General features: G+C 43.8%; 4 protein-coding genes across 4 annotated transcripts; 1 reads left to right on the forward strand and 3 right to left on the reverse strand.

The window, feature by feature from the left end:
- Positions 2,433–2,867, reverse strand: LOC8072314 (BTB/POZ and MATH domain-containing protein 1). Its single transcript, XM_002448452.1, has one exon. The coding sequence runs from the start codon at positions 2,865–2,867 to the stop codon at positions 2,433–2,435; it is 435 nt and encodes a 144-aa protein (XP_002448497.1).
- LOC8072315 lies at positions 2,871–3,934 on the reverse strand. Its single transcript, XM_021463646.1, has 3 exons — positions 3,879–3,934; positions 3,193–3,401; positions 2,871–3,070 (listed from the first exon to the last, which is right to left on the reverse strand). Exons 1-3 carry the CDS (start codon positions 3,932–3,934, stop codon positions 2,871–2,873), a joined length of 465 nt encoding a protein of 154 aa, XP_021319321.1.
- Positions 14,589–18,563, forward strand: LOC8072317 (shikimate O-hydroxycinnamoyltransferase). The gene is made up of 2 exons (XM_002447020.2): positions 14,589–15,091; positions 17,256–18,563. Exons 1-2 carry the CDS (start codon positions 14,639–14,641, stop codon positions 18,201–18,203), a joined length of 1,401 nt encoding a protein of 466 aa, XP_002447065.1. The 5' UTR covers positions 14,589–14,638; the 3' UTR covers positions 18,204–18,563.
- Positions 18,520–19,335, reverse strand: LOC110436503 (expansin-B3-like). The gene is made up of 4 exons (XM_021463647.1): positions 19,275–19,335; positions 19,145–19,199; positions 18,756–19,063; positions 18,520–18,530 (listed from the first exon to the last, which is right to left on the reverse strand). Exons 1-4 carry the CDS (start codon positions 19,333–19,335, stop codon positions 18,520–18,522), a joined length of 435 nt encoding a protein of 144 aa, XP_021319322.1.

Below are 20,687 nucleotides of genomic sequence, written 5' to 3' on the forward strand. Positions count from 1 at the left end.
CTAAACAAGGCCCTAGTCGCCGGCATCGTGCATCGTTCTGCGGCAGTCCAGCTCTTTGTGAGTCTACAACAGCGCAACTCGTCAACTCTGACTCCTCGTGTGTGCATCGCGAACTCGAGTTGCGGTCCAAGTGAGGCAGGACTCCTCGCTTGCTCTCTGCCCAAGGGTCATTGTAAAAACTGAGAAAGAAAGCTAAAGAGGCCAATGATCTTCTTGGGACGACAAGCTCTCTGCTTCTTTTCATGTTAGTTTGCTCATACCTAATAGACTATAGGAGCCGTAGGTTTATATATCTGGATTTAGGCCCCTCCGCGGCTTGGGCCCTCAAATGTTGCACCCCTTGCCACCCCTGTAGGGCCGGCACTAGCCATGGTGAAAACTGAGAAAGAAAGGCCAATAATCTTTTTGCATTGGAACGGCTAGCAAGTTCTCTATCTCTCTTTACGTTAGTTTGCTCATATCAAATAGACTATAGGACCTGGAGGTTCGTGTATGTGGGCTTGGGCCCTCGCCGTCGCACACCTTGCCACCCCCATAGGCCAGCACTGTCTGAGGCCTATGCAAGATTCCAAAAAAAATCCAAAAAAAATTCAAAAAAAAATTCAAGATTCCCCGTCACATCGAATCTTGCGGCACATACATGATGCATTAAATATAGACGAAAACAAAAACTAATTACACAGTTTGTCTGTAAATCGCGAAACGAATCTTTTGATCCTAGTTAGTTCATGATTAGACAATATTTGTCAAATAAAAACAAAAATGCTACAGTAGCGAAATCTGAAATTTTTTCGGAACTAAACAAGGCCTCATCATGAGAGAAAGGAAGGAGAAGACCATCACAAGTAGCCTGCATCCACCCCTACCAGGCCGCCATGGACAAGTCCACACCTATGGTCGTACGATTGTAGCAACTGACCTTCTCCATAAGTGGTGATGCGAGCATGACCCTGCGAGAGACTAGGGTAGCCAATAATGGTAGTTGTCGATTTGGAAGCAAGATCGATTGACACACATTTGAGTTTTGGTGATTGGGTTATGTTGATGTTGCAACACTAATTTATTTCTTTTTCAAATGTTGGTTTTCTAATTAATATGAACATTGATTTTAATTAACCTAGTGCTAGGTTGTGCTCATTATTCACGCGGCCCAAATGTCACCATATTCTCTGGTTGTTGCAATTTTCTTCTTTTCTCGTTATCCATCTGCCGCCTCGACTTGTCAAGGTCGAGGAAAGACCGATGATCTGGTCCGTGCGTGTAATAACGAAGATAAGATAAGGGATGGGCTGATGTTGCACGCAACTTGGCAGTAAATGTTTATTTAAGAGTTTTTCTGTTCTAATATAGTAGGGTCTTGTTCAATTTTCAAAATTTCCCAAAAATTTTTAAGATTCTTCGTCACGTCAAATCTTTAGACGCATGCATAAAATATTAAATATAGATAAAGATAAAATCTAATTACATAGTTTGCCTGTAATTTACGAGACAAATCTTTTGAGCCTAATTAGTTTATGATTAGATAAAATTTATCAAATACAAATGAAAATGCTACAGTAGCTAAAACCAAAATTTTTTATAAACTAAACAAGGCGTAATATCCACTTGCTATGGTGATAAAAGCGTCCGATTTACCGCTAGTGTTGGACGTCCGGCCGCTACAAGCCTACAAGTGCCATTCGTGTCCGCGTAGCTACGTACGATGATAAACCGGCTATCTACGTTCCGCCGACGTTCAGGATCCTCACGGAAAATATATGTTTCCATCAGTCGTTCGAAAAACTAGCTTAAAACCCAAAAGAATCTGGAAAATGTTCTTCTCATCTGGAGCATGGGTTGCACATGTCTTAATAACGTCAGTCTTAATGAGATTTATTGGAATTTTATAGACATTTAAATATATTAATATAGCACCGTATTAATAAAGAGAGAGAGGTGATAAGAGTTTTATGGGAGCAGAGAGAGTTTCATGAAGATAAAACTCTTCTACACTGTTTCAAAATATAGATAAATTGAAAATTTAATCATAAAACTTACACTGAGGATGGTCTAACTTCAAATAAAACCCCAGCCCTACATAGCTATGAGTGATAGCTGAACGCATATATAAACATCAAACATCATTCCGGGGAGGGCCGGAGAGGTGACAATCTACTGGCTGATCCAATCATTAACTTTGACGAATACATATACTATATTGTTCATACTAGCTAATATAAATGACGATGCACGAATAGTACTAATATAAATGACGATGCAACATGAGTAAATAAACAAGCTAGACCTAGCATTGCTACAGGGTATCTATTGTTCGTTTGGGCTTATCAGTCAGTATTTTTCTCTCATAATAAATCAACCAACAATACTTTCTACCATGACTTATTTGCCAAACGAACAAGACGGCGTGCGGCCATGCATGTATACGTACTCGATCAAATCAACTGTTTGACGAGAAGCTCGACGAGAAGAGGGAGACAGGTAGCTTTCATACACCCAGGGCGAGCCATGAATTCCACGCACGCAGCCTTGAGAGCCTGGCACCGGTGCTCCTTCGCGGCCACCAAGATGCCCGCCACTGTGTCGACATCGATGCGCCTGCACAGCGCCTCCTCGCACATCAGCTTCAGCCTCTCCAGCTTGTACCTGTGCGCCGCCGCGAGAAGTCCCCGCGCCATCTCCACGCCATCGCCGTCGTCGCCGTCCTTCTCCTCCTGGGGCAGTGCGTCGGTGTAAATGAAGTGGAGCATCGCCTTGAACACCTTGGGCTCCATGCCTTTGATCTTCATCATGCGGCGGGCGGCGGCACCCGTCTCCTTCTCCTTCTCCTTCTTGCTACTGGTAACCGCTTGCAGCTTCGCCTCGAACATCGGCTACCACGCCGCCAACAGCCACCCGTGCGCGTCGAACGTCTCCCCAGCGACGTCGATGGCCACGTCCGCTCCATGCTTTTGCTTCCACAGCAGGTCGCTGAAGTCTCTGATGGCGGTGATGTCGCACCTGATCGTGAAGCGGTCGTCCTTGAGGGCACCGGACTCGTACAGGTCTTTCCACTTGATGAAGTCGTCTAATCCTATCGAACCATTCGGTGATGATCCGACCGGACTACTCGATGGCTATCGCCAGAAGACGCATTCTTCTCTCGACCGGCTGTAGCCGGGCACCTGGTTCCCAGCCAGATCGAGCAAGCTGAACTTGAACTGGACAGGGACGGGATGATTGTGCAGCTGGGAGTGGTGCTGGTCGCCGTAGTCTCCATGGTCGCCAACTCGCCATGAGCGAGCTCGAGGTACAGGGAGATGCAATCATCGTCTCCACCTTCGTCGTTGCGGCCATTGGGGAAGTGCCTGATCTGCCAGGTGTAGCCTGCCGCCACTACAGGAGACAGCTGCTTTGCCGAGTGCCTGCGGCACTCGGCAAAGGCACTATTGCTCTCGGCAAAGGCTTTGCCGAGTGCCGCACTCAGCAAAGGCCTCTCAGCAAATTTTAGGTCGGCAAAGGGTTCTTTGCCGAGTGTCTTTTATCGGGCACTCGGCAAAGACTTTGCCGAGTGTCTTCCAGGAGGCACTCGGCAAAGAAAAGTTACCGTTATGATAGGTTACAAACTAACGGTTGCTTTGCCGAGTGTCTCCAGACAGGACACTCGGCAAAGAAATTAATTTTTTTATTTAAAAAATTCTTTGCCGAGTGCCCTGCCATGAGGCACTCGGCAAAGAAATTCAGGATTTTTTTAAAAAAACTCTTTGCCGAGTGTCTAGCCTGGATGCACTCGACAAAGAAAATATATTTTTTTTAAAAAAAGTCTTTGCCCGTACGGGTAGTGGACAGAGAGCGGTGACGACTGCTGGAACGCGATGGTCGGCTAGGCGTGGTGCCCGTACGAGGCATAGCCGCCCATCCCAGCTTCGGCCAGCTGGGAGATCACGCTGCCGTACATGTCGGCGCGCCAGATGGTGCCGCTGTGATCACTATTTTATGCTCCCATAGGGCAACATATAGAATATCTAATCTTCAGTTCTACGAGACGAAGATTTCAAGAAATTTGACTAAACAAGTACAGAGCGAGATGACTAGATCTTGGGGACATATATAACACTATGAGTAGTCATTAACTAGCTTAAGGATCTCCATTAATCGAGCAATTTGGTTTTGATGAGTCACATTACTCACTTAATAGGTGCTAGAGGCTTCACTGAGTTCTCCAAACAAACAAATAAACAAGAAAAGAAGGCAGCTAGCTTACTGAATTTGCCCAAGTAGAGATCCTTGTTTCCTGCAACTCTCCCTATCCTTGCTTGCCATCTCTCCCACGCTGATGATGTCTGCTCGATAAACAACATTTATTTCAATAATAAAAAAAGGAAAATAAAAACATGTTCCATAAATCTCTTGTAATTATGCTTTTCACATAGCAGGCATCTAATGATAATGTGAAATAAAAACATGGACAATTTTGATTGTATGAACGCAAATCATATATTGCCTACTACTTGTGTGAAGTTTAGTTACCTAGTTACTCGACGATATTTTGACGCACCACGAGAAAATCCACTGCTATTTCTGAATGTATAGGATCATATTACTGTTAGCCAAATCATGCATCTATGGAAGTGAAACATTGAGAATGATGATAAAAGCATCAAAATACTACCTTCTTAGGTATGCAATATACTCCTGTCTAGTCATATGTTTCATTTCCTCTAGCTCTTTTTCATAGCTGCTTATCTGCAACAATAAAATTTTGGCAAAAAAAATGCATTCAAGAACTAAGAGTAATATAATACTTAACCATTCCACAACTAGCCATGAATTGTACATGCATATATACTGAGTTCTCAATTAATCGCCCATGTGATCAGTGGCATATGATGCTGTCATCACAGCACGTATGAAAAATACATCAGTACATATTGCATCCACTTCTTAGTAAACAAAAATGGTATACTTTAATTTAGAATTAGTCAAGTATCATATGAACTACTACAGAAAATTAAAAAGAAAAATAGCATGGCCACTGTTTCCAAAGGTTGCATTAGCATATATCTCTGATGATAGTTTTATGTTCTCGATGGACTGATCGCTCAACAAGGCCATGGTATTTTGCCAGAGTAGTACTAGAAATTTAGAAAAAGGTCATGCTAATGCTATGTTCTCAGATGATAGTTACCTCTAAATAAATAACTCTAGAGTACTAGACCAATTTGAAACGAACGAATCCAGAACAATAACAAAATGTATCGAAGACACAAACGAATCCAGAACAATAACGTATCGATGGACTTCCTCGGGACGGCTTCTACCGCACTGCCGGGCGAATCCATGGCGCCGCTCGGTCGCTTGTTCTCCGACTACGTGCTCTCCGAGGCCGCTCCGCTGGCGCCGCCGCCGGCCACAACCATCGACAGGTGCGAGCCCGTGCTCATCGAGAGCGCCAGGCTCTGGGAGCTCCCAGCAGCCGCCACCGTGCCGTTCCTTCCCATCGAATCCGAGCAGCCAAAGCTGCTGGCGCTGGCGTCGCTGCTCATCTCCTCAGTCTGCCGGCCGGGATGGGCGGCGCGCCGGCAGGGAGGGGCGGGGCTGGGGTGGGACGACGCGGGGCTGCGGGACGGCGCGGCCGTGGCCCAACGGTGCGGCGGGCAGCAGGGAGGGGCGGGGCTGTGGCGGGGAGGGGCGGGGCTGGGGCGAGGAGAGCGGCGGCGGCGAGGAGGCGCTCGCGGCAGGCGGCGGCGAGGAGGCGCTCACGGCTCTGGCAGCGGGGTGCGGCCGAGTGCGGTTGCGTTCTGGCGAGTGCGCGTTGCGGGCTGCTTTTTTTAATACCTTCTTTGCCGGGTGCATCCGGCCCTCGGGCAAAGAAATTTTTTTAAAAAAAATTATTCATTGCCGAGTGTCATCCGGCGCTCGGCAAAGTTTTTTATTTTTTTTGAAAATTCATTCTTTGCCGGGTACCATTCGGTTGAGCGCTCGGCAAAACATTTTTTTAAAAAAATTCATTCTTTGCCGAGTGCCATTTGATCCGACGCTCGGCAAAGCAATTTTTTTTAAAAAAATAATTTCTTTTGTCTTGAAAATTTATTCTTTTAATTCTTTTATAAATATTCTGTGCCGAGTGTTTGACCCGGCGACACTCGGCAAAGACAACGGCCATAGTTTTATTTTTTTTTCTTTTTATTTTTACTTTTCCAAAAAAATATATATTCTTTGCCGAGTGTCTTTACATGAGACACTCGGCAAAGACAACCATTTCAATTTTAGTTTTTTTTAAAAAAAGACACTTTAACCTTTGCCGAGAGCCGTAGGTACGGGCACTCGGCACATATAGTCTTTGCCGAGAGCCAAATTCGGCACTCGGCAAAGATTTTTTTTATTATTTTTTTTTGCCTCCAAACTTTTTGTACTTACTGTACACTTTATTTTGATGTGTATGTTAAAATTTTTCACGATTCTAAATAAATTTCCTATATATATTTAATTTATTTCGCTTAAACGTATTTTTCCTAAAAATACAATATTGAACTACAGATGCATCGAATTATAGGATTCGATAGTTGGAAAAATTATATTCAGGATACTCGTTATAGTTTGAGGCCATTTCTAGAAGCACGTCCGTAATTTCGAAAATCTTATACACAAAATATGGCGAGAAAATTATGAGAGAAATGCATTTTAATTATACAAATTAAAAATGAAGTCCAAAAATCTTAAAACCTAGCGACACGACTTGACATCACATGAGAAGGTTACGATAAATTTTTGAGATCATTTCGCGAAAGTTGTCACATACGATTGTTATAAACCTATACCTCTTAGTTCATTTCACATGTGATCACATACGAGAGGTGTAGGTTTATAACTAACGTACGTGACAACTTTTGGGAAACGTTCTCTAATTTTTATCATAGCATCTACATGTGATGTAAAGACATGTTGCCAGGTTTTAAGATTTTCGGACTTTATTTGTAATTTATATAATTAAAATGCATTTCTGTCGTAATTTTGTCGTCATATTTCTTGTATAAGACGTTTGAAATTTTGAGCGTGCTCCTGGAAATGGTCTCAAACTATAATAAGTATTGTGAATATCATTTTTCCAATCAACTAATTCTATGATTCGATGCACTTGTAGTTCAATATTGCATTTTCGGAAGAAATACGTTTAAGCGATATAAATTAAATATATATAGGAAATTTATTGAGAATTGTGCCAAATTTTAAATTAGGCTTCAAAATCAAGTTTAAAGTTAGTAGAAAAAATTTGGAGACAAAAAACCAAAAAAAAATTCTTTGCCGAGTGTCAAACTTCTGGCACTCGGCAAAGACCATCTATGCCGAGTGTCAAACTTCTGGCACTCGGCAAAGACTAACGGTGTGTACCACCGTCATCCTTTGCCGAGTGTCTTGCTTTGCCGAGTGTCCGACACTCGGCAAAGACCATCTTTGCCGAGTGTTTGACACTTGGCACGCGAGAAGCGAGAGCGCCTCGAGTGGCTGGGACGCTGCCCACACTTGGGGCAATTGGGGGATCTTCCTTGATGCCGAGTAGCCGTCGATGCCGATGGTGAGCTTGTGGGAGGCGCTCTCGCTTCTCGCGTGAAGATGGTGGAGGCGGAGCGTGAGAGCTGCCGAGCAGCAGACGACACAGAGCGAGACCAGTAGCCGCCGCCATGATCAACGACGAAGTACGTACGCAAGGACCGAAAGAAGCAGATGGATAAATCTAGGTGATCTTGGTGGTGGTTGGTTGCATTGCAGACTTGCGGATTGGATTGCATATATATAGTCAAGTTTTTTTTTATTTTGGTATCGCAAAAATTTCGATCACCATCTAAATTACCGAATTTCGCAAAATTCGGTTTAAAATTTCGTCAATTTTTTTTTGAGACTAGCACATAAAGTATGTTTTTTTTTAAAAAAAAATAAATCCAAACAGGGTTTATAACCGAATTTTACGAATTTCGGTAATTTCGCTGCAGATTCGGTGGTGGCTGGGTATAAACAACTTCCTTGCAACTAAAATCAAAGAGGGTTTGGATTTCGCCGGTAATTTGGACCTAGATTTGCGCTTCAGAAGTTAGTATTCCTTGTAGTGGACTCTATCCACCCGGATTTAAGTCTCCGACTTGACATAGGTGTTTGTTTTCTGGATTTATTTTAGGATTTAATGGCGTTATGCTTTCAGTGACAGACGACGTGCCCATCGATAACGAGGCGTATGTAGTGACTTCGTTAATATTGAGATTTGTCGGTTCTTCAGAGGTGATCATAAAGGTAAGTATACACTCGTGTTTGTAAACGTCTGCGTTGTAACTAGGCCTCGCAAAAAAAATATTAAAACCACTTGCATGGAGTAATAAATGGAAATTACGTGTACGGGGTGAAGGTGTGGATGCGTGGGTCAGGAGGAAATAATGGCGTGGAGGACTGTGGATTAAGAAAAAATATTAGTAGGGTTTTGCTTTGAGTATCGGATAGGATAGGATACGATAGGATAAAAGTTTTCACTGCTGTCTCTAGGCCGAGGCCCATCTATGCCCAGCTTGCGTATCGTCAAGTGGCCCACCGTCCTGGGCCACTTCTTTTAGCCCTGGAAGCCGCTGGGCTTAATGTTCTCGTTGTGATCAACAGTGTTCATTTGGAAAGGAAACGGTAATCTATACCTTGGATGTACACACAGGAACTAATTCAAAATCTGAACTTGTGTAACGTGATTCTTTTTTGAAGCTTGATGTATCTATAGATTATAGATATATGTACTCATACGAAAAGGTTGACACACAAAATCAATTTTGAAAAAATATACGAAAATGACAATTTTTTTTTTGCGAGTATGACAAAATTTATTTGCATGTGTATTATATAAGACCAAAATCCAGAAATTTTGTCACCTAGCGCACATATAAGTGAAACTTGTCGTTTTCGTTTGAGTGTCTCAAAAACGATTTTGCATCTCGACCTTTTCTAGTGAGTACATCCGTACATATATATGGATCTACATGAAATATATATAGATGCGTTAAGTTTCAAAATTTTGCGCGACACACAAGTTCATATTTTAAATTAGTTTCCATGCATGCATGTTCCCATCAAAGAAGAGGTTTGTATGACCACTACTCCTACGTACCTAACTAGTTGGGTAGGTTCACTAATATACCGGAATCTCGTGATCGGTTCAACCATTTGCGGTATGCGCTTATTTAGTTATTACCTTGCTCTCGGCCTTTCTGGTGAGACAAATATTACTAAACTCTAACATGTCGCTTGCTAAGCATCATATAGAAAATAGATTGAGTGGTTGTATCATCACCGGCACACAGCTGCACTGCACGGCTGCACGCCTTGTTTCTTACCAAGGTGACCAGTCATGGGCTTGTTGACTGCAGCATGGTCATGCCTAAATCACTATCCACGTACACGGAGAAGCAGTCGTTTTGGCAGCTAGCGTGCAGCTGGGAGTAGGGCACAACCACACAACAGATTAGAGCATGAATAACATTTTGGACCTTTCTGTACCAAAGCCATTTATTAGTTCCATAATTCCATTGGAACAAAGAGAAAAATAGAGGAATTTTGTAGGATTGAAATCCTATATAAGGCCCATTTGGATTATTGGAATTGAATTTATTTTAATAATCATAATTTAGACACATAATGATTAAGCTAATGTAGTTATATATGGATTATATTTGTATATTATTGTTGGCTATACGAGAGATACTTATGTGTTGCATTACCGTAGGGGAGAGAATTGAAGAGCTTGTTATAAGTTACAAAGTAGAAATATAATGATGATCTATAAAATCAATTTCTATCTCTCAACCTATGAATTTGAGATAGGCTTATATATTAACTTTGAAAAGTGGTGCAATGCCAAATTCCAAGCCAAATAGCTTGATTTATTAAATAGATTTCAGTTCCTCAAATAAAAGGATCCAAACGTCCCCTAAGAAAAATTCCTATGAATTCCTTTAGAACAAAAGATTTGATTTCTACAAATCATATGAATTTTTTATGGATTAGAATAGCTTGTTTCATAGGAATTTTGGAAGAATTCTATTTAAACCTCATGGGAAGTTTCTTTTGTGTCGCTCTCTTTCATCGAAGTCCTGTGTTTTCCCTACACTCTATCCAAACATTCTCAATTATGTTCCAAAGTTTTTTCTATTCCTCCATTATTTCTATAATTGCACGTTCCAAAGAGGCTATCTTATTGTCACAGAAAATGTGCAGAGATTTTTTTTCAAGTTTCTGCAAAAGAAAAAAAAAACTGCAGAATAACTATATATATGCAGGTGTCTTTTTTTTTGGGGGAACATATATAAGGTGTTTTCAGTCTCTTGCGTCCTCACATTTAATTTATCGTTCTCGATCAGTCTAGCATCTCTCTGACTCATTTACATTTTTGTTCAAGTACACCGCATGGCCATGTTTTTTCGAAGGGCTCCGCATGGCCATGTTTCCTACCGAAATTTTGCAAATATTTTACACTAGATATCAAATAATTCTTTCACTCCTCGAGTATATAATGTATGGATTGAATTGAATGTGCTCCACATCGCAGCAACCATCGACCCGTATATATATTCTGCGTTATTAAAAACGATATGCAGATGGTATGCCCTTTTCATGTGGCCAACCGAACCTAATATTTGGCTTGAACAATGATAGCTAGTTTCTGATTGATTTTGTATAGATATGCCCATTCGTTGTAACCAACGAGATATCTCAAGGTTAAAGCCCAGTCCTCAACTAGATGAGTGAGGTTGCTTGTTCATTTCAACTTGCTTTCACGTCTCTTTCTTTTGACGATCTCTTATAACTTCCTTTTCTATACAGAGGACTAGAGGAGCAGGATCATCTCTGTCGAACAAATTCAGCGGCCGGCTTAGGCCTTGTTTAGTTTCTAAAAAAATTACAAAAATCTTACGACGTATGCATGGAGCATTAAATATAGATAAAAATAATAACTAATTGTACAGTTTGTCTGTAATGTGTGAGACGAATCTTTTGAGTCTAGTTAGTCCATGATTGGACAATATTTGTCAAATATAAACGAACATGCCATAGAGTTTATTTTGCAAAAAAAATTGAAACTAAACAATGCCTTAATGTAGTCTTTTGGCTCCACGCGTTAGGTAGCTTGAGATTAGTTCAAGCATCACTTTGTGTAGTAGGTAACCACCAATGTATTTCTTTTAATTTTTGAAAATATATTTTTTATTTTGGTCTCTATAAGAGTTTTGCATAACCAAAATATTATTATAGTTTAAAACTTGGGCTATTTCTAAAAACTTTCAAAGAACAAAACCAAGCCAAGATGCAACTACTTAAGCACTAAGTCTCTTAAAGATGAGCACATCCATAACTGACGAAGATCTCCATGGTTATGGACGTACTATAGTGTGTGACAGACCCACTTTAGAAGAGACATGTTGCTCTATTTCTGCATCATACTTTACAAGCATATCCAATATGTGTTCCCTGAAATAAAATAACCTACGAGTATAACCTTATTTTTTTCATCAAAGGTCACAACATTTCTACAAAGCTAATAAAGCAAAAAAAAAATTGCACTTGCTCCTACACAAATTTGAGATTACATATACCGATGTACCTACAAGGAGTCCCACGTCATACCTCTAACTTGGATGTCTAAGTGAAAGGGCATGGAGCTCAGTGGTTACAAGAGCCTCAGTACAGGTCCTAGGTTTGACTCCTCGTGGGAGCAAATATTTCGAAATTTAACAACGTTGTGCTTTCAATAGTAGGCGATATTATCATCGATATTAAGGTATTTGTGGTGACTTCGTCAATCTCAGAGATTTTTCAGTTCAGTTTTTGAAGATGCTCATAGAGGTAGGATTTGCATTTGTGTGTTCATAGAGATGAGTGTGCGTGTGTTGTTAGTTTCAACTTATGGTGTCTGGGCGTCATCGGGAATGGAATGGTTGTTTACCTGATTTGTTTGGCTCAATCGCACGACCTCATGGGAGTTGCATGGTAACGGGATCGCATAAAACTCTCGCTAGTGGACGGAAGCGATTTTACATAGCGCCTGCGCCTTATTAGATCCCACTATAATTTGATTACAACCTGTCGCACGACCTCACAGAATTAAGGAGTTGTATGGTAACAGGATCACATAACTCTCGTTAGTGGGCGGAAGCGATTTTACATAGCGCCGTATTAGATCCTGCTATATATAATTCAACTACAACCAAAACTAACCAAACGTAATCTACGGAAACCGATAGCGGCGTGAACCATTTTACGGAACCAAACTACACCTATGTTGGTATATCTTATTCGCCATGGGTTGGTTATCTATATTTTTTGGTCCAGAATATTTGTCCATTCCTATGCTGTGTCGATCATGAGCAGCCGCATCTTAATCAGACAAGATATACCGGGTGATCTTCACGGTTGGAATGACCGGCAGAAAAGGATGATAAAAGTAAAGTAGATTTGTCCAATTGATCTAAGAGGACAAGTAGATAAGAAACATGCACGAGATATTAGTGCATTCAGCTCCTCATCCCCACTGAGACTTGTCTTACACCATACAGAAGATCGACCTGATGCGTGGAAATGAACGGTGTAGAAAAACATGATGCTTGACTTCACTTCCTGTTTACCTATCCTTTGCGTGTATCGCGTAAATCTAACTCCTACAAAATTGCTGCCGTTGTTTTGCCTGTAAACGTCATACGTGTATTACTTGTGTCGTAACTTGCTCTACTATTTGATTCACAAAAAAAAACTTGCTCTACTATTTGCCTCTTTGTGTGAGTTGCCTCCACTTTAATAATGGGGGAATAGCCAAATTCGTCTCTGAACTATCGCCAAAAGCTCAATTTAGTTATTGAACTATGAAAACAGTTGTTCTCGTTCTCGAACTTTCACAACCGGCTCAACTTCATCCCTAGAGAGCCACGCTGACTCACATCATCATCACTAGGGTTATGAATTACCCTTTTTGTCCTTGCCCGTTGGCCATTTCTCATGTCTTATGATCACCCCCTTACGTAAGGCATTGGGTCAAAGGCCTATAGTTTGTATTTGACAATTCTTGTTCAATCATGGACTAACTGGGTTTAAAAGATTCGTCTCGTAAATTACATGCAAACTGTCTAATTAGTTACTCCCTCCATCCCAAATTATAAGTCATTTTAAGAATGTTGGAGAGTCAAAACATCTTAACTTTGACAAAACATATAGAGAAAAATTACAAAAATTTATAATATCAAATATATATATTATAAAAATATAACTAATGAAGAATGTAATGATATTAAGCTCACACCACAAATATTATTATCTTACCATATAAATTTGGTCAAACTTAAGATGGTTTGACTCTCTAAAATTTTTTGAATAACTTATAATCTAAGATGAAAAGAGTATTTATTTTATCTATATTTAATACTCTATGCATACGTCCAAAGATTTAATATAACAAAGATCTTGAAATTTTTTGAAACTAAACAAAGCTTGTAGCGTGCCCAACATCCCAACGTGACTTTGTTGAGCAGAGTTACTGAATCCTTCTCCCCGAACTGTGTTCTTGAAGATTTGCGTTCGTTTTCTTCCAAAGGGACCAAGCGAGACCAACAGCATCATATCGAATCAAACGCCGAGCTGAGCATTTCGCCAACCCTTTGATCTCTGAAGCAACCACCACTCCAGTATTTCGTCTTCAGCATTTGGCATAATGTTCAGGAGCCCGAAGGATCGGATCCCAGGCGGAGGATCAGAAACCACACCAGCTAAGCTTATCAGCCGAATCTGGTAGCCACTAACTATACTTTCTACCATGGCTTATCAACCAAACAAATATTGTCTCCGCATGGTGGGTCTCGGAAAGGGCATGCCTCCTAACCTACATCCTGTCGTAATTATTATTATAGTATTATGGGTGATGATTAGAATTAGTAGCTAGTAATACTCCAGTAAGATAAGTGCCGGAGGCCGGGCTATAGATGGCCAAACGGGCCGATTTAAACGGACCGGCACGAGCACGGTACGAGAAAGCACGGTCCGAAAACGGCCCGGCCCGGCCTGCTTCGTGCCCGTGCTGGCACGGCACGCCCCCGTGTCGGTGCCCGTGCTGGAAGCCGCACACAACAGCACGGCACGGGCACGGCCCGCTCCAGCGGCCGGCACGGCCTCGGCCCGCTCCATCAGCCCGCTCCAGGCACGAGAGCCGTTGGATCCCTTCCCCAAGCGATCTCCTCCGTCCATTTCTTTCTGTTACGCGGCCGTGTCGTTCTCGTGCTCGTGCCGGGGTGCTCGTGCTCGTGCTCGTGCTGGCGTGCTGCCGTGCCTAGCGGCACAGCACGACACGCTCCAGATCTAGTCGTGTCGTGCTCGTGCTGGGAGGCTGACACGGTAGCACGTCAGGCACGGCACGGCAGGCACGCGTGCCAAATCGTGCCCGTGTCGAATCGTGCCCGTGCCGCGACGTGCCGTTCCGTGCTCGTGCCGTGTGGCCCGTTTGGCCATCTATAGGCCGGGCTAGCAGGCTAGCAGCTACCTCACGTCCTCGATCTCCTATATAAATCAACCCAGTGTCGCATCTGCACTTCGAACCAAAGCAAGTGCTTCCTTCTCCCTACTCTACTCCCTCACACTCGTCGCTCGCAACGACATGGTGAAGGAAGGCAACACCACCGACGGCGCCTGGGCTTGGCACGGGCACGGCCGCGATGAGGTGACCATCACGGCCGTCTCGACGGTGGCGCCGGCGCTGCCTGTGCAGGAGCACCGCCTGCCGCTGTCGAACCTGGACCTCATCCTGCCGCCCATCGACGTCAGCGTCTTCTTCTGCTACGTCCCCGCCGCCGGCGGCCGCGGCCACCACCACCCGGCCGCGGTCCTCAAGGCGGCGCTGGCAAAGACGCTGGTGGCGTACTACCCGCTGGCCGGGGAGGTAGTGGCCAACGCGGCGGGCGAGCCGGAGCTGCTGTGCAGCGGCCGCGGGGTGGACGTCGCGGAGGCGACCGCCGACGGCACCGCGCTGCAGGACCTCCGCCTGAGCCTGCCCGACGAGAGCGTCGAGCCGCTCGTGCCCAAGAAGAAAGCCGGCGTCATGTCCGTGCAGGTTCGATCCATTCTTTCACCTTTCATCTGTATATCCGTATATACAGAAAACCTACAGTTACATGTGCACGGAACTGGGAACTAGCAGCACAAATTTACTTTGGAAAAAAATACAGTAAAAAGTACAGTTTGACTGCGACGACACTGGACTGGCTGGTAAGATCGATGGCATCATGTGCCAATATAAATACTCCAGTTAGATGTACACATGTTACGTGCATCGTGTGTATATAAGAACAGTAAGAATTTGAAACAAAAGCTTGTATATACTGTAGTTTCGACTGTCAGCAAACCGGCCGTTTAACTGATCAGGGTGAAACGCTACGGGTGCGCGAGGTTACCTACGTGTACGGTTACAGAATTGTATGGTTCACCAACTCACGAAGATTCATTTCTGTCGACACAAAGTTCACCTATTAATAATAAGAAAAAAAAAGTGATCCCCGTTGACAGTTTTTTTAGAGAGATTCCATGTGGCAGTCAACTACTTCAATCATGTATATCCACCTCCAGGGCTCCAAGCCTCCAACTACACATTCTTTAACTTAATTAGCAGTATGTCATATGCCATTGCCACCTCACAAAGACCAAGTGTCCCGCTTTTGCATGGAAATGTTCTTTTCCTTGGGACTACGACAATATGGCATTTTCTAGTTTGGATTGGTACGTAGGCCACTTTCATATGTTTCGTCAACCTCATATCCTACCAGCTTTTAAATATTTGCACACAAAGCTTATTTATATGGATATTATTTCTTTTCCAATATAGTGGTTTTACTGCTGCAGATTAATTATTATACATCACTATGCTAAGTTATCGTAGCCTAACTAAGATCATCAACGTGGTGGGCAAACAATTTTTTGTTGGGCTAACTAAGATCATCAACTTGTGAGAACCACTGTCACCTTCCATGACAACAGAAGTATTAAGGGCAAGTATAATAAAACGTTGTAGGTGACTCTATGCTGAGGTGGATGAGAAAAAAGAGAAGTGAGCTGTAAGTTTATAGCCAACTTATGCACAAACAGAAAAAAATGTGAGAAAAACAAATGGATCATAGGTAAGTCAACCACTATATATATATATGTGTGTGTGTGCTGAAATTGAAAGTTAATTTAGCTTCAAATGTACATATGGCCAACAGTGGACTATCTTATTAGCCTTCGCTAATAGTAATAGGTTACTAGGGTTCGAATCCTGATGTTCAGGATTTGCGCATATTCAAGAGATTTTAATAATTTATTCATATAGACATGTTGTATGAGTCAAACCAATGGATGTGCAATCGGTGGTGGCTTTTTTTTTAATATATATAGAAAAAAAGGCCCGCTTGGTTTTGAGCGAGCTAATTTTGCAAAAACCAATCAAATTCAATTTTAGTGAGAACTGCGGCACTCAGCATTTTAGCTAAACCCCGTACGGCTAACGCCACGATCTAGGCACAACACGTTCTCTTGCAGAAGCTTGTCATCGCCGTCGGCATCAACGCTGTGGACGCCGAGGGGTCGTTCAAAAGTTTCGGGTGGCATTTGCTGCCCCATGTCGTCCTACAAGCATAACGTATTGCATGTGCTGCTTTCGGGCGATTTGAACCCAATGGCCATGAACTTAGTCACTTATGTGGCGATGTTTGACGTCGACGATATATAGGTTGTGTGCTTAGTCGGTTTGTCATGGTTTATTATTGTTGTAATCACAATCTTAATCATGCAATGGCGGATCCAGAAGCAACTCAAAAAGAGGAATAAAAATAGTGCAAGATATTTTTAGGACACATCAGATAAAGCCAAATCTATATTTTTATGAGTTAATTTAGCATGAATAAAGAAACTATTAAAAAGATTTCTAGACCAGGGCCTCGATCTGCCCCTGCAACCACGTGAGTATTGTTCGGTCGTTGGTCTCAGTAATCACTGGATTACCGTGGCTATCTTAGGTTGTAATAAACTTTATTTCTTTTTAATGAAAAACGTGCCACGGCACAATCACGGAGAAATGGCATTTCAGCTTCCGATCTGAACACAAAGATGCAGGTGACTAAATAACTTCCCACGAACTGTTGCAAACTATACAGCACAGCAGTATACATGCACATGGACTTAATTTCTACAATCATGACATCATCATTCATCACTGTAATTCTATTTCTAACACATGCACGTAGGTGACCAAGTTCAAGTGCGGTGGCGCCGTGGTCGGGTGCACCTTCGACCACCGCGTCTGCGACGCCTACTCCTTCAATATGTTCCTCGTCGCTTGGGCCGCAGCTGCCCGTGGCGGCTCAGCGCCTCCGGCCCCGTCCTTCCACCGGTCGTTCCTCGCGCCGCGTGAACCAGCACCACTCTCCACCGCCGGCGGCAACAACCTCGCGGACCGCCTCTTCGTCCCCGTGAGCCGCGCGCCGGCCCTACCAGACACAGCCGCCGCCAACCGCATCTACTGCGTGTCCGCTGACGACGTCGCGGCGCTTCAGGCCTCGGCGGGGTCAGGGCGCACGAAGCTGGAGGCGTTCACGGCGCACCTGTGGCAGCTCTACGCCAGGGCCGCAGCGGCCTCGCGGCGCCAGCAGCGGTGCCAGTCGTGCTGCATGGGCGTGGTGGTGGACGGGCGCAGTCGCCTCCGCCGCGACGGCGCCATGGAGGCCTACTTCGGCAACGTGCTGACCATCCCCTACGGCGTCATGGGCACCGACGCCCTGCGCGGCATGGCGCTCGGCGACGTGGCCGGCGACGTGCACCGGTGGGTGGCGGAGGCCGCGACCGGCGAGCACTTCCGCGAGCTCGTCGACTGGGTGGAGGAGCAGCGGCCGGAGCCCACGGTGGCGAGGGCGTACCTGGGCCGCGGCTACGGCGGCGAGGACGCGATGGCCTGCGTGGTGTCGTCGGGGATGCGGCTCCCCATTGGCGAGGTGGACTTCGGGTGGGGTCGGCCGGCGTTCGCGTCGTACCACTTCCCCTGGCCCGGCGGCGCAGGGTACGTGATGCCGATGCCGAGCGCGCGCGGGGACGGCGACTGGGTGGTGTACGTGCACGCGGCGCCGGAGGTGGTGGGGGTGATGGAGGCGGAGCCGACGATGTTCAGAGCGCTGGAGGGTAGCGACATTTTCGGGTGAATTGTTAAGTGCCTGGGCGGTCGGCTGGGGCCCAGGGTGCGAGCAGGAGCAGCTGCTGGAACGTGATGGCGCCATCGTGACATCGTCGTCCGTATACGTCTGTTTGTATGTACGTACGTGTCTGGTTCGTGGTTTACGTTATGTTGGGTTCAATCCGTATTACCGTGCGTGTAGTACGCGTGTGCTGTGTAACACGTACGTACGTAGTATACTATATGTGGGGTGTGTACGTACGTGTTCATGCATACCTGTGGAACTTGGGGGTAAAGTGTACTAATAAGTGAAAATTGTGTATATATACAGCATTATGTCCGTACTACGTTGGATCTGGTAAAAAAACGGCATAACAATTGTAATTTACACATGTGTTTTATCGTATCCAAAATATAATATTTTGAGTGTGGTCGTGACCCATCACCTGAGAGTAGACTAACTCTGCGATATCTCATTGTGTTCCGAGCCTTGTTTAGTTTCGAATATTATTAGGTTTATTTTTATTTTAGTAATTATTATCTAATTATGAACTAACTAGACTTAAAAGATTTATCTCGCCTAAGATGCTAGCAGCTGCTGCCTTGTGGAACGTGATGGTGCCATCTTGTGCCACCAGCTTCCTGCCGGACTCATTTGTGATGCGCAGCGAGAAGGGCGCCTGCAGCCTATGGTTGGCGTCCAGCCTCCAGATGGATCCCCAGGACTCGCGCATCGGCGTCCAGTAGCCGGAGTTGGCCTCCATGATGTCCACCTGCACCACGTCGCCGTCGCCGTCTTCGAACTCGACGAGCACCGCGAAGTAGACGGGGTTGGAGCCCTCCTCCACGTGGAACGTCACCTTCTGCCCGGGGTAGTTGCAGGGCACCCTACACACAGGAACAAACCAATGTGATATGCTTGGATTAGGCAAGAGCTTCAGAACACTTTGTCCACAGGCAGACACATACGTAAACGCCAAATTGTAAAGCGGAAGTACTACACTAATATTTGTGCGAATTGAATCTACATGGGGCCCTTCTAAAAAAAATAAAATAAATGAACCGGTCGTTATCGTTAGAGTTGGTTGAGCAAAAGTACAAGGGCTGGAGGTGATGGAGGCGGAGCCGACGATGTTCAGAGCGCTGGAGGGCAGCGACATTTTCGGGTGAATTGTGAAGTGTCTGGTCGGCTCGGCTGGGGCCTAGGATGCGAGCAGCTGCTGGAACGTGATGGCGCCATCGTGACATCGCCGTCCGTACGTATACGTCTGTTTGTATGTAATACGTGTCTGGTTCGTGGTTTACGTTATGTTGGGTTCAATCCGTATTACCGTGTTGTACGTGTGTGTGCTGTGTAACACCTACGTAATACTATATATGTAACACTAACGTAATACTATATGTGGGGTACTGTACATATACGTACATGTGCAACATCGGGGGTAAAGTGTAATTAATAAGCTGGGGGTGTTCCTATCACGTTACCTTACCTATCATGATGGAAATTATGCCTGTGTATTGCATCGGGTAAAAGAAAATACTAGTCCTGTTGTCTAATACTACTTTAGTAGTACTTTTTAGCTAAGGAATATTATTTTTCTTTTATAATATTTCAGTATCAGTATAAGACAAATTTCAGCAAAATGAACAATATGCATGAGTCTAACTATGGAAAAAAAATATGTTTTTGTTATTTGTTATTTATCAACATATATATTAATTTTGTCATAAAAACACATATAGTAATTTTTATCCTTGTCTAACCATGGAAGAAAAAATTGTGACTTGTTAATTGTCTTTGTGTCAACGTGAACTGATCATAGATCAGCTGGTTGGCTTCCTTGTGGTAGTTCATAAGGGTGAGTGTGCGTGCGCTGTGTAATTCTAAAAATAAAGTCTTTTTGTTAACATATATATATATTATTTTTTTGTCCTTGTCCAAATGTTGAAAAAAATTGACCTGTTAATTATCTTTGTGTCAACATATATTAGATGCTGTCAAATTTATAGTTTTATTGTCTATCGTTTTTTATAACCGGATGTTAGACTATAATTAAACGTGACACGAAGAGTCACGGTGCTGGCCTGTCTCCTGACCTCCCCGGTGCTTATTCCCATTAGCTAGTTGTTAAGATAAGGAGGGGCTTGGCCTATATATATATAACCTTTTGATAAATCAATTAATATAGCGTGTATTGCATCTTGCTTCTATCGCTTTCATGGTATCATCAAGCGGTACGCTCCTGCGACCGTCCCTTCCGCTTCTCTGATAATTGCAGATTATATCTATATAGAATTACAACGAACTAGAGATGCAATTTTAATATAAAATATATGTAATAATCTTCGCCTGAATTATATGTGTAGTTGTATATCATTGTGACCATCGGATTATGATCTGAGGATCTCTATTTGGTGTGTTTTTTTGTTGCTGTAACACTCAGGTTAGGCTAGTTGTAGAAATCGGGTATTGTTGGCTGTGCCTACACCCGAGTGCCAGAAGGGCATAAAA

The sequence above is a fragment of the Sorghum bicolor genome, chromosome 6, assembly GCF_000003195.3.
Source record: "Sorghum bicolor cultivar BTx623 chromosome 6, Sorghum_bicolor_NCBIv3, whole genome shotgun sequence".
NCBI lineage: Eukaryota > Viridiplantae > Streptophyta > Magnoliopsida > Poales > Poaceae > Sorghum > Sorghum bicolor.

Coding starts and splice junctions, on each gene's coding strand:
- LOC110436503 (XM_021463647.1), bottom strand. CDS start 19,335: ATGTCGCTGCCCTCCAGCGCTCTGAACATCGTCGGCTCCGCCTCCATC. Junction 19,200..19,274: donor CTCCATCACCTCCAGCCCTT/GTACTTTTGCTC, acceptor GGCCCCATGTAG/ATTCAATTCGCACAAATATT. Junction 19,064..19,144: donor CTTTACAATTTGGCGTTTAC/GTATGTGTCTGC, acceptor TCCTGTGTGTAG/GGTGCCCTGCAACTACCCCG.
- LOC8072314 (XM_002448452.1), bottom strand. CDS start 2,867: ATGTTCGAGGCGAAGCTGCAAGCGGTTACCAGTAGCAAGAAGGAGAAG.
- LOC8072317 (XM_002447020.2), top strand. CDS start 14,639: ATGGTGAAGGAAGGCAACACCACCGACGGCGCCTGGGCTTGGCACGGG. Junction 15,092..17,255: donor CCGGCGTCATGTCCGTGCAG/GTTCGATCCATT, acceptor ACATGCACGTAG/GTGACCAAGTTCAAGTGCGG.
- LOC8072315 (XM_021463646.1), bottom strand. CDS start 3,934: ATGTACGGCAGCGTGATCTCCCAGCTGGCCGAAGCTGGGATGGGCGGC. Junction 3,402..3,878: donor GGGATGGGCGGCTATGCCTC/GTACGGGCACCA, acceptor CGAGTGCCGCAG/GCACTCGGCAAAGCAGCTGT. Junction 3,071..3,192: donor CCCGTCCCTGTCCAGTTCAA/GTTCAGCTTGCT, acceptor ATGGTTCGATAG/GATTAGACGACTTCATCAAG.